The sequence below is a fragment of the Epinephelus fuscoguttatus genome, linkage group LG23 (genome assembly GCF_011397635.1).
Source record: "Epinephelus fuscoguttatus linkage group LG23, E.fuscoguttatus.final_Chr_v1".
Lineage (NCBI taxonomy): Eukaryota > Metazoa > Chordata > Actinopteri > Perciformes > Serranidae > Epinephelus > Epinephelus fuscoguttatus.
In genome coordinates, this window is record NC_064774.1 from 17,294,611 (window position 1) to 17,305,515 (window position 10,905).

Genomic DNA, 10,905 nt, shown 5'->3' on the forward strand with positions numbered 1-10,905 from the left:
AATTAAATAATTTATTTCACTCCTCAACTCCTAATTTTCCTTTAAATTCTATTTATATTAACCAAGTTTGCAAACCTCAGTGGTCATTGTTAATAGGAAAAACTGTGCCAGATGAAATGCTTTTAAAGTTTAATAATATTACCAATGATTTGACAAAATGTAGTTAAACATTAGTAGATATCTAAATAAATAAACAAACAAATGATACTTAAATATAGTGTTTAAGAGATATAAAGTTTCATAATTTTCCTTTAACCTCCAATCAGGTGGTAAAAATCAGCATTCAATCAATATTTTTATTTTTATTTATATTTATTTTTTTTTATTTTGCCTTTGCTATAATTAAGTTGATAGGCTAAAATAAATTTGTACTTAATTCATTTTATACTGTTACCAAGTCATTTCATTTTTCAATGCCTTCATTTAATCAGAGAAAAAAAAATCTATACATTATTTTTCCCCACGTAACAGTTCCCATTTTCCAATGTATATATTATCCATACATGTCTAAAGTGTGTATAGAGTGCCTCAGGGATGACGTTTTTCTGTAAGCCAAATTGGAAGTTAGCATCACCCTAATTACCTCTTCAAAAAGCCAATGGGATTTTCCCATTGGATGTAGGATTATTGCAGAAAATAAGCTCTGTGCAAAACAAACATTTATGATACCTACACATTTTGTTCAGCAGGATAATCTTCACAAATTACAACCACTTCTATGATTTTTGAAGCTTAAATGCAATCGCCAGAGGTAAAAAGCAACATTAGGCTGTAAACAAACTGTACCACGGTCACATGACTTAATGTCACCACCACAACGAGCTGTAAAGCCGTATATTCTTTACAACGTTCTCATACCGTCACAAGTCGTCACATGTTGCCCATTCAACATCTACATATTATGCCGCTAGGTATCCTTCTGTGTCTGCTGTTGACATTTCGGGACACTACCAATGACGGAGAGCACGTGGTGAGGTTTAGGCCTACTGTCTGCGCCTACTTAGGCCAACAAAAAAAGTTTATCTTGGGTCCATTGGTGCAAAGGACAACCAAAAAAGGACAGCAGAGAAGATACCTGCACATCAATACAACTGGGCTGAATCAGTCAGCTGGTGCCACCAATTAGATAAGATCAACTCTGAGGAGCAGAGGCCTGACGACCAAATCACAATGACCTGTCCATTTTCTTTCCTTTCTTTCTGTATAGTTGTGTTTTTTGTACATTTGTATATGTTCTGCTATCATACATTGTGTTTGAATATCAGCACCAATCATAGTCAAGGACTGAAACACTTGATGCTGTTTTTAATCTTGAGCACCTTTCTTTTTGTGCACGGATGTTCTGAATAAATTGACATTTTTGCATTGATCTCAGCCTATGACCCTTTTTTGTGGCTAATTTTTTTGGCTCAATGGGAAACAAACACCGGCCTCCTGGGTGAAAGTCCAGGATTTGTTGGATCCATCCACCAACTCTCCCATCCGCCTTAGATAGATTTTCCTGCTCCTTATATTACATCGTTACCAACCATGTCTCATCTATGTATCATACTGCCATGGTGGCTGCCGTATGGCCGACTGGTAGGGTATCATAACACCATAAAATGTTGCCTTCAGCCAATAAATAGATTTGGTATGAGGCAGAGAGTAGACACAATAATTTCCTTTATTGCCACGAATATTTTCTACGCTGTATTTCATGCATTAAAGGAAAATCACAAACCTCCGACAGGCTGACACCTGGTGTAAGCAAGCGCAGACAACACATTACAATCGGACAACAGTGAGCCATTACAGTGCAATGGAAATTGAAATTACATTCAGAATTATTTGGTGCTGAGTGAATTCACCCATTCATCTGACACATACAAAGATGCATCAAAGCAGTTGGATTTAATTCAATATGTTTCCATGAATGCCTCCTTTATTCTGTCAAATAACATTCTTTATCTATACCTCAAAACATAAGCCTACCTCAACCTTAACCTACAAGGGGAACACCAGAAACCCGGAGAACGTGGAATACTTCCACCCTCCCATCAGGTTTCCCCTCTCCAGTTTGAGGTAAGCTTTGTCCCCTCGCTCCATCATCACCAGCCCGGCATTGGTGGCAGCTTCCCGGGTCACGTCCTGATCACCTGCGAAGGCTGAAATCACCGGCCAGCCGTTGAGAACCAAACTCACCTGGGAAAGTTGGGTGAGGAGATGGAGAGGAAAGACATTTGTGGAGAAATTATGGCTAGAGGTCACTATACAGTTGTTAAAATTCTGTTAAAGGCTTGAATTTTATTTTTAAAAAAAAACAGTTTTTAGCTCAACAACCAATGTTATAGTTAATCCAGGTTATACTGCAGTTGTGGAAAGGTTTTGTTTGCCCGCTGGCTACAGAATTTTCATAATCCAAAGAGGATTAATTTAGATGTCAACTAACAATTTCAATCCACAATGGATCAATTAAAATGTCAGCTATTAATTAAATGGTACAAGGTTTTTAAGCAGCTGCCATAACAGCTATGTGGTCGAGCCAACAACTAAGGGTGCGTTCGTGAATCCAATCTGACATGCTACACTGAAATGAGGGCACTGTTGTTCAAAGTAACAGAGCGTTCTATTTCTACATGAATTAACGAATGGTGAAATGACTGATTATTAGTTTGTTCACACTGATTAGTTTTTAAGGAAATCCTGGAGTTAATGACATTTTCGCTTTACATTGCATCGTGCACAAAGAATAAAAATCAGCTGAAACAGTCTCAGCAAATCCAGTGCAACCCAAGACATGTTCTGCTTTATACTAGTGTGTTAGTTAATTTTTTTAAATACATTTGCTCTTCTTTTTGTAACACGTCTCTGTACCTGTGGATTCATTCGAACCTGCTTGACCTTAGTAGCCTAAGCAGTATTCATAACTTCCTTGGGTGAAATTCCCCAGGTGGCATTGTCGCAACAGCAACTTTCCTCGCCACCTCCACGTCACAGTTAGCTTAGCTTAAAGACTGAAAGAGCTAGCCAGCTCAGTCCAAAGCACATGTGTAGTGTTTAAACCAAAAAAAAAAACAAAAGGAATGGTCAAAGTTGTCATACTGACATTTGAAGTGTGACGACTGATTCACAGCGTCAACTTATGCATTGAGTAATAAGCAAGAAAACATTCCACCTCAAATATTTGTAGCTGCCACCAGCCTTTGAATGACACAGTGAATTATTTTTTTCTTAGTCTTTGGCTAACTGTTATCTTGTAAAGATAAAAAGGTAGCAAAACATCCCTTCATTTTTTTGGATCAGCTTAAATGGTATAAGTTTATGAGGCTGGAACCTTAGTTAAACAATAATAAAACCAGGCCCACGCCCACACCGGGCTAGCTAATGGGTTGGTTACTACTACTGCTAGCTAGCTAAGCAGCATTGACAGCAAGAATGTAGGTCCAGCTTCAGAACATAATACATCTCAAATTAGTGGTGGGCACCAGTAGCTACACTTCGAGCCTGCCATAGCAATGGAAAATAATGTAGGTGTTGCCAGTTGTAAACAGTAGTAAGTAAATACAGCATGTTGTTACTTTTCAGCAATACTTTGCTTTGTGAGTGCTTGAGAGACGCTTGCTTGCTGTTAGGACATGATGTTAGGCCTACATATTCTCAGTGGGAAACATTTTTAATGGAAATTCTGACTGGAAAGATTTATATATGTCAGGTGGAAGGTGGACTATTGCACAATGTTTCTGTAAATTTTTAATAACTTACTCAGAATGTTGCTTTGTTACCAGCCCACCTGAAACCCCTGATATTTTCTAACAAGCTTACCTAAACTGCACGACCCACTGGTGGGTCGCACCGCATCACTAGTGGTTACATTACCTCTGAAACGAACCACAACTTAAATGTGTGCATGCACCCATGTGTGCATCATAGGTGCACTAAGCCCATTGTCCAAAGGCAACAAAACTTGCCCATTAGCACCTCCCATGTTCACTAATTAACACGTCATAACACATTTGTTTAATCCAGATTTTTAAAAAACATTTAAAAGATTAGTGAGCTTTAGAGGTGCTGCTTTTAAACGGAGCCAGGCTAGCTGTGACCCCCTGTTTTATTGTCTAGCCAGCTAATTAGTCAAAATAAGCAATATCTTGTGCCATTTCTTTAAGTGGCCTAAAATTAAACTATCCGAAACATCTGAAACGTATTTCCCAAAATGTTTTTTCTTTAAGCAGGTGTTCTTACTTGTATCGTCTGCCGGTTGTAAACTTTGACAACATGAAAGCTGAAACTGTAGACTCCTTTTCTAGGCGCCACGAAGATGCTCCTCGCTGGATCAAAATGGCTTCCAACGTTTACTAGGATCTGAGAAGAAGAGGAGATGAAGAGAGAGAATGGGACAACCAGGCACTAAGCAAACTACTAATTAGTATTACATTTCAAATGCTATCATTTGGGGAGGTTCAGCACTAAATGATGGCAAGGATATGATGGACCTGGGAGGGGGGTATGAACAAGGTGCTCTGGCAGGACATTTGAGTACACCACCTGCAGGACACAAACCAGACAGAGTGAATCATTATTTGTCTGATTTGTGCTTCATTAATTTTTACTGGTCTTCTTTCAGAGCTCAAAGACATTGCTCACAATAACTTAGCATCACCACCCAGGATCGGTATTGAGGGAAAGTTTCAGGCCTATGAATAAACACCAATTAAAAAGTGACACGTGCAGTGCCTGTGACCTGGTGTATGCTAACATCCAACATGTGACAACACTGACTCACATACTGGCAAAAGCTCAGATACTAATAACTGCTATTGAAAGCATTTACCGGCAGTAAGACTGTATTCTCTGTGTGTGATCAGTGCTGGTAATCAAGCCTATTTAGTTACTGCAGCAAGAGGCACTGACGGTCCACCTCTTTGCTTTAAATGGAAATACTCAACAACTTCTGGATGGACTGGAAATTACGTACAGATGGTCATGGTACCATAACAATAAATTATAATGACTCTAAAGACTTCCTGAATTTTCCTCTAGTGCTACCATGAGGTTGAGATTTTGTGATTTTGTAAATTCTCTTAACAACTTGAGCTTGAGTCAACTACAAACTGAAGATTACAAGGATTTTAATGATGACATGACTCCTTCTTTCCCTCCTGGATTTCAAGGGCTGTTTACACAATGCATTGCAAATATAAAATGTAGAACAGCCTGCTCTTATTCCCATAGAGTCACATACTGCTGCTTTGTCACATCCCTCAGCATGTTATATCAACACCAAAGGCAGCCTTTGAGATGCACTAGGCTTTCAACCAACTCCAATTTAATCCCATCCATGGCAACACTCGACACTGAGAGCAACTGACGTAGTATTAAGAGTGAACAACTCTGTGCAGTACGGGAGTGAGGGGAGTTGGATGGGTAAAACAAAACTGGACTTTCACCCAGAAGACCACAGTTCCTGTCCAATGTGGTACAAAGGTCTATGTTTAAATATAATGTTACGCAATTTACGCATGATGATTGTAGTTATGATAGAGTTATGTAATTAAGTTATGGAGGTTAGGTTTAGGCAAGTAAACGTGGTTTAAGCCAAGGGAACGAAACACGATGATGACATACCTTAAAATAACACAAAGTTCGCGCAAAGTTTACACTTGACTCCTGGGAGAAAGTCCTGTGTTTTGTGACCCATCACCCCAACCTGCCTCTGTACGTGGAGCGCATTGGTTATGTTATTGCAGCCTTCCAAAATACATGGGTTATGACTGAATAACTGTCTTAGGTTTACGTAGAATATGTATGAATTTTGGTGCATTACTTTCCATAAGACAACACACAAACAGTGCATGAGAACAGCCTGGGCTAAGTTGTGTTGCCTAAACCCAACCGCAACCACTTCACAACATTAACCATGTGTTACAATGTGTTTCAGCTGTGCAGCCTGTGCATTGCTATCAGCATATCCAGAAAACAGTTTTCTTGCATAATTCAGAAGAAATTTGAAAACAGCTTCCCTAGTTTTCATTTCTAAAATCAGATGTAAAGACCAATCATTGACCAGTAGGACGCACCTTTTATTATGATGCCACTTAGATTAACCAAAATGGCGAGACTGGGACATAAACAAGGTTCTGAGCAGATGGCTGAAGCAGATGCTGACGTATTGGATAAGGTAAAACATATTCTTGTCTATTGAGTTGATAAACAAAGGCACACTTTTCCTTGCTACTTGGTGAAGCTAAGGTTTATCTGTAGAACATCTCTAGCCCACATACTCAATCAGACTGAAATACAATTAATTAGGACCCATAGTAGCCAGAGTTAGCAAGAGCAACGTCAGTGTTACAATCATGAATTATAAATGGTGAAAGGTTTGTTCAAAATTAGTAGATGCTGATAAAGACTGACTGAGAAAACCGTGTTCAAGAATGAGTAAAATGTTAAAAGTTTATTGTACCTGGGGGAAAGGATAAGACGCTTTACTTGCAATGAAACAGTGGTTCTGACGAGTGGTGAAATGCCACTACAACACAAAAAAACATCAATTTTCAACCAAAAAAACCTCACCAGCTCAAGCCGTCATATCAAGCCACCTGCAAAATTAATGTAAAATCAATGGAATAAGCATTTTCACATTGCACCAAAGCAAACTTGTTACGTACACAGCGTTTCTGCCCGGTCGTTGCACCTTTAGCACCCTAAGTTCAATGCTTAAAGACGCAATGAATGAATGCCATTTCTTCCTTTGATACAGACACATGTTTTGAAGACATAGTAAATTCACTTTTAGAACTATTGAATGACACTAAGGAGAGTGGGCTGCAAACAGCAGTGGTGCAGTGGTAGTTGAGGATATCATATTCTAATGACTTTGTTGGCCGATAGTTGGGTATATTCTAAACAGACAGTAATAGAGGTAGGTAGGTACGTTCCGTATTTCTGCATATACCCTCCACTTGCCACTGGCAAACAGACTTAGATGGAGGCCAGACTTAGATGCTGTCTTTTGTTTGGCCTCTGATTTGCACTAACATGCTTTCATTTTACTGGGGCTCCACTCTTCTTGACACCATTTAATAGAAAACATTTTCTAGGGCCATAGAGAGCCTACTGTATACAATTTATATTGTTTTTGGGAGCAATATTCCTAAAAGACTTGTATTCGAGTGACCCTGCTCTATTGAATGATCACTGATATGCATAATGGAATGGTAAACCCTCTACTTTTTGCTTCTTAAATGGTTGTGAAACCAATTTTGGGGTCATCCATAAACCACGCAAACCCACCTGGTCAAAGTAGATGGTCATGGTGCGGTTGCTCATCTCTGAGGGTTCATGGTTGGTGTTTCGGATGGCTGAAAACGCCACTCGACCAGTCCCTGACCTCACAGACATGCCGAGAGCGTTACCCGATGGCTCTGCAGAAGGGGTGGAGTCGCATACCACCAAACACTTTCCCTCCAACACGATTGGCTCTGTGTCATTCTGGCAACTGACCTCCAGTGGCCCCCAATGGACCAGAAGCAGAAGTCCAACGATAAAGACTGAGCGGGAAGCAAGACAGGGCGGAGAGGGAGGAGATGGGCAGGGCATAGTTCCAAAATGAGAGCGACCTACGGGTGTTTTGGGGGATTTGTAGGTGTTGTTACTCCCCGTGCAGTGACAATATGGCCACCACAAATCGTCAGCGAGAATGTGTCTTCTTGAAAAACACCCTACTTTAGCAACAGGATCATAGTTTCACCTGGAAAGACTTCAACCAAGGATTTCTCGCATCTCATGGGATGTTAAATGATTCAAGTAATCCTCAGCTGACAGTTCTGCCAACACTGGGTGGAGATGGAATCTCTTCGGGGAGGGCTGTTAGTTGGCACCAAGGTGGCAGCTTCCCATAACAGCAGACAGTAAGTCTTTATAGGTATAGTTGGAGGTTATTCAGCTTCTCACACCCAGCAAAATGGCCATTGGCCAAACAAAGTCCAAACTGGTTTGGAGGCTGTTGAGACTTCAGGCCTGTGTCAAGATGTAAACACATTTTTTGCACATGAACATTTTGCATATTTGAAAACAATGGTGTGACTTAAGACACTTTTCTATGTTCATTATTCCAGAGAATTGTTGAGGACTGTTTGATTGGAAGAGTCATTCAGATAATACCGAATTCACAGTACACATTTCTGGAGAGTGATGCATATTTAACAACTAAGATTAAAATATGGGTGTATGCATGTGCAGATTATCAAACATTAGGCCCCTGGGCCCAGACCTGCAGAGGGCCACACCACCTCTCCTACACACCTCTCTTTTTTTGTTGTTTTGCATCTCTTTGTAGTTGTTACACATCTTTTTTTTTGTTTATGTGTCTCGTTAGCCCTGTTTCCACCAAACACTTTCAGTATGGTACCTTTGGAACCAAAAGTAACCCTTCAGACATGGTACCTAGACACTAGCGTTTCCACTGCAAACAGTACCCTTAAATGTGGGTGGAGTTGTTGTCACTCACTGCTCCGTCCAGCACTCACTGTATTTCCTTATCACCGGTGACACAGATTGAAGTCTGCACCTTATTCATCGTCCACAGAACAAGGCTGCACGCTGACATTTTCAGAACAAAATAGAACAGGCTGCAGTGAGAGTCTGTCTCCATGGGATATTTAAAAATATCAGGTTTGTGCATTTAGTCCAAGCTCAGGGGTTTAGTGTTGCCGAAGCCCACAGGAACAAGACTTTTCCAAGTGAGGATTGGGATATATGCTGTCCCAGTCGAAATTAATATATAAACACTTGACGATCCACTCATCACTAAAAGTGCATGTCATAAAAAACTAAAGTCATGGTCAAAGTTGTCACATTGAAATTTAAAGTGTGCTGATGGATTCACATCGTCAACTCCAGCTGCTGTGAGAGGCAGCAAAACATCCTTTTATAGTTACAGTTTATTAATAAAGCTCTCCACAGTATGAACAGTGGTTACATGAGCCTCAAAACCAGCCACAACTCAGCCCTGAGCAGAGTGACCGTCCTCTATTGACCAATCAACAGACTGCAGTGTTCACAGCTCCACCTTTTAGTGCCAGATCTGTGTGCTAGGTACCCCAACAGAGGGGGGACCAAAAATGGTTTCATCGGTACCATCCACAACTTTTCACAGTGGAAACGGAAAAAAAAGCAGGGCACAGAAACAGGGCTTTAGTGGCCATCTCAAATCTTTTTGTAGTTATTTTGTAACTCTTTGTGGTCATTTAGAGACTTTTAGTAGTTTCTTTACATCTCTGTAGTTATTTTGAGTCTCTTCCTGGTCAGTACGTGTCTCTTCAAGTGACATTTTGCAGGTGAAGGGCAGGGGAGGGGCCCTGACACTTTGGGCCCCCAGGCCTGTGTCCTATAGGCCTGTTCAGTAATCCATCCATGGGTGTATGAATATGTTTGCCAAATGTGGGTATGTGATCATGTATACTGTCTATTCTGTGTGAGATCACCACTTATTCTTGACTCTCTGGTATGAAAAATGCGATTCAAAATGAACAGACAGTAAACTCACTTCAAAATCTGGCAACAACCGCTTAATGGTGACAGAAATGGAAACTGATCACTTTTAGTACCATTGCACTTGAAGAAATTGAGCTTTGATATGAACAATGAAGCAATTTGTAAGACAGGTCCACAAAGACAAAAAAGAGCAATCAAACAAGAGGAAAATGAGTAAGGTAACAGCAGTGGATATTAAGAGGAAAATGATTATGCTGAAGAGGAAAATAAATAGCAGAAAAAAAGTGATGAGGTAATGTTTTGGCCAGGAAGAGGGCGCGTGAGTGCCAGCTGGACTCAGGAGGGGGGACAGCGGACTATCACAATCCCACCACCGAGAGGCCATCTGTGGGTAAACATTCCCTCCCTCTCTCCCCCTGCACCTTTCCAATTGAATCTCTGCACTTGAATTCCTTTACACAATCTCCCATGAACACATGCTATTAATAAATATATAACAATATTAGCTCAAGCATTATGTGAATTGTTGAGTAGTAAAATACCATAATTCACACAGCAGCTGAGTTTTTATTTTCTGCAGGAGAGCATTACCCTTAGATAAATGCTTACATATTTCTTAAAAGTCAACATTTTGTGGAATAAAACTACAGTTTAGTGAAAAATAAAGACGAAATCTCAAAGAAATCCCTATAATTAGTGTCTAACCAGCATCCCCAGCATTAAAAAGTACAACCTTTTTTACAAAAATGACCCTTGCAACATGCAAACGGAAATTTTGTTAATAATCTTGCCTGTAAAACACCTACCTCTTACTCTCAGCGTTGGCTCTGCAGCGTCTTACAGAAACCCGCTGTCATCGGTAAAGTTAAAGCATCCCAAGAGCCCTGTTCTCCCGTTACCTTCGGCTTTATCTTTTCCTCTCCCTCTCCTCTCCCCATCTCTCTCTCCCTCTATTCCAGGAAACCCCTGTGTTCGAGCAGACGTTTAATCACATCACGAGCAACGCGGTCCTTCTGTTCTCACGGCTCCTCGGCCCCCTACTGTACTGTTTCCCCTCCTTCTTCCTCCATCCTTTTTTTTTTTTTTTTAACCTCACATATCAAAGCCCGGGTGGCAGAGCTGAAAGGCTGCAAACTGCTTTAAATCCTTTCTGTGAGGAAATGGTGAGAATTTAGTTTGATCAGCATGTTTTGCTGGCTCCCAAAAAGCTCTGACTTTTGTGCAAGTGTCTCAGGTTTGAAAAAAAAAAACTGTTCATATGCAAAGAATTGGTTAATTTTGGTTGTATGATTTGGAAATGATAGGTCTGGTATGGATAAATAAATACGAAACATTTGTGTTCTGAATACTCACACCTGTCTCTTAAAAACTACTTTCATCACCATCACTGTCTTGGTTAAACACTGAAAAATTCAAAAGTGATATGAC

General features: G+C 40.3%; 1 protein-coding gene across 1 annotated transcript; it reads right to left on the reverse strand.

The window, feature by feature from the left end:
- Positions 1-1,653: 1,653 nt before the first annotated feature.
- On the reverse strand, positions 1,654-10,512 carry si:dkeyp-74b6.2 (cerebellin-1). Its single transcript, XM_049569341.1, has 4 exons — positions 10,284-10,512; positions 7,276-8,001; positions 4,225-4,344; positions 1,654-2,184 (listed from the first exon to the last, which is right to left on the reverse strand). Exons 2-4 carry the CDS (start codon positions 7,579-7,581, stop codon positions 1,987-1,989), a joined length of 624 nt encoding a protein of 207 aa, XP_049425298.1. The 5' UTR covers positions 7,582-8,001; positions 10,284-10,512; the 3' UTR covers positions 1,654-1,986.
- Between the last annotated feature and the right edge of the window lie 393 nt (positions 10,513-10,905).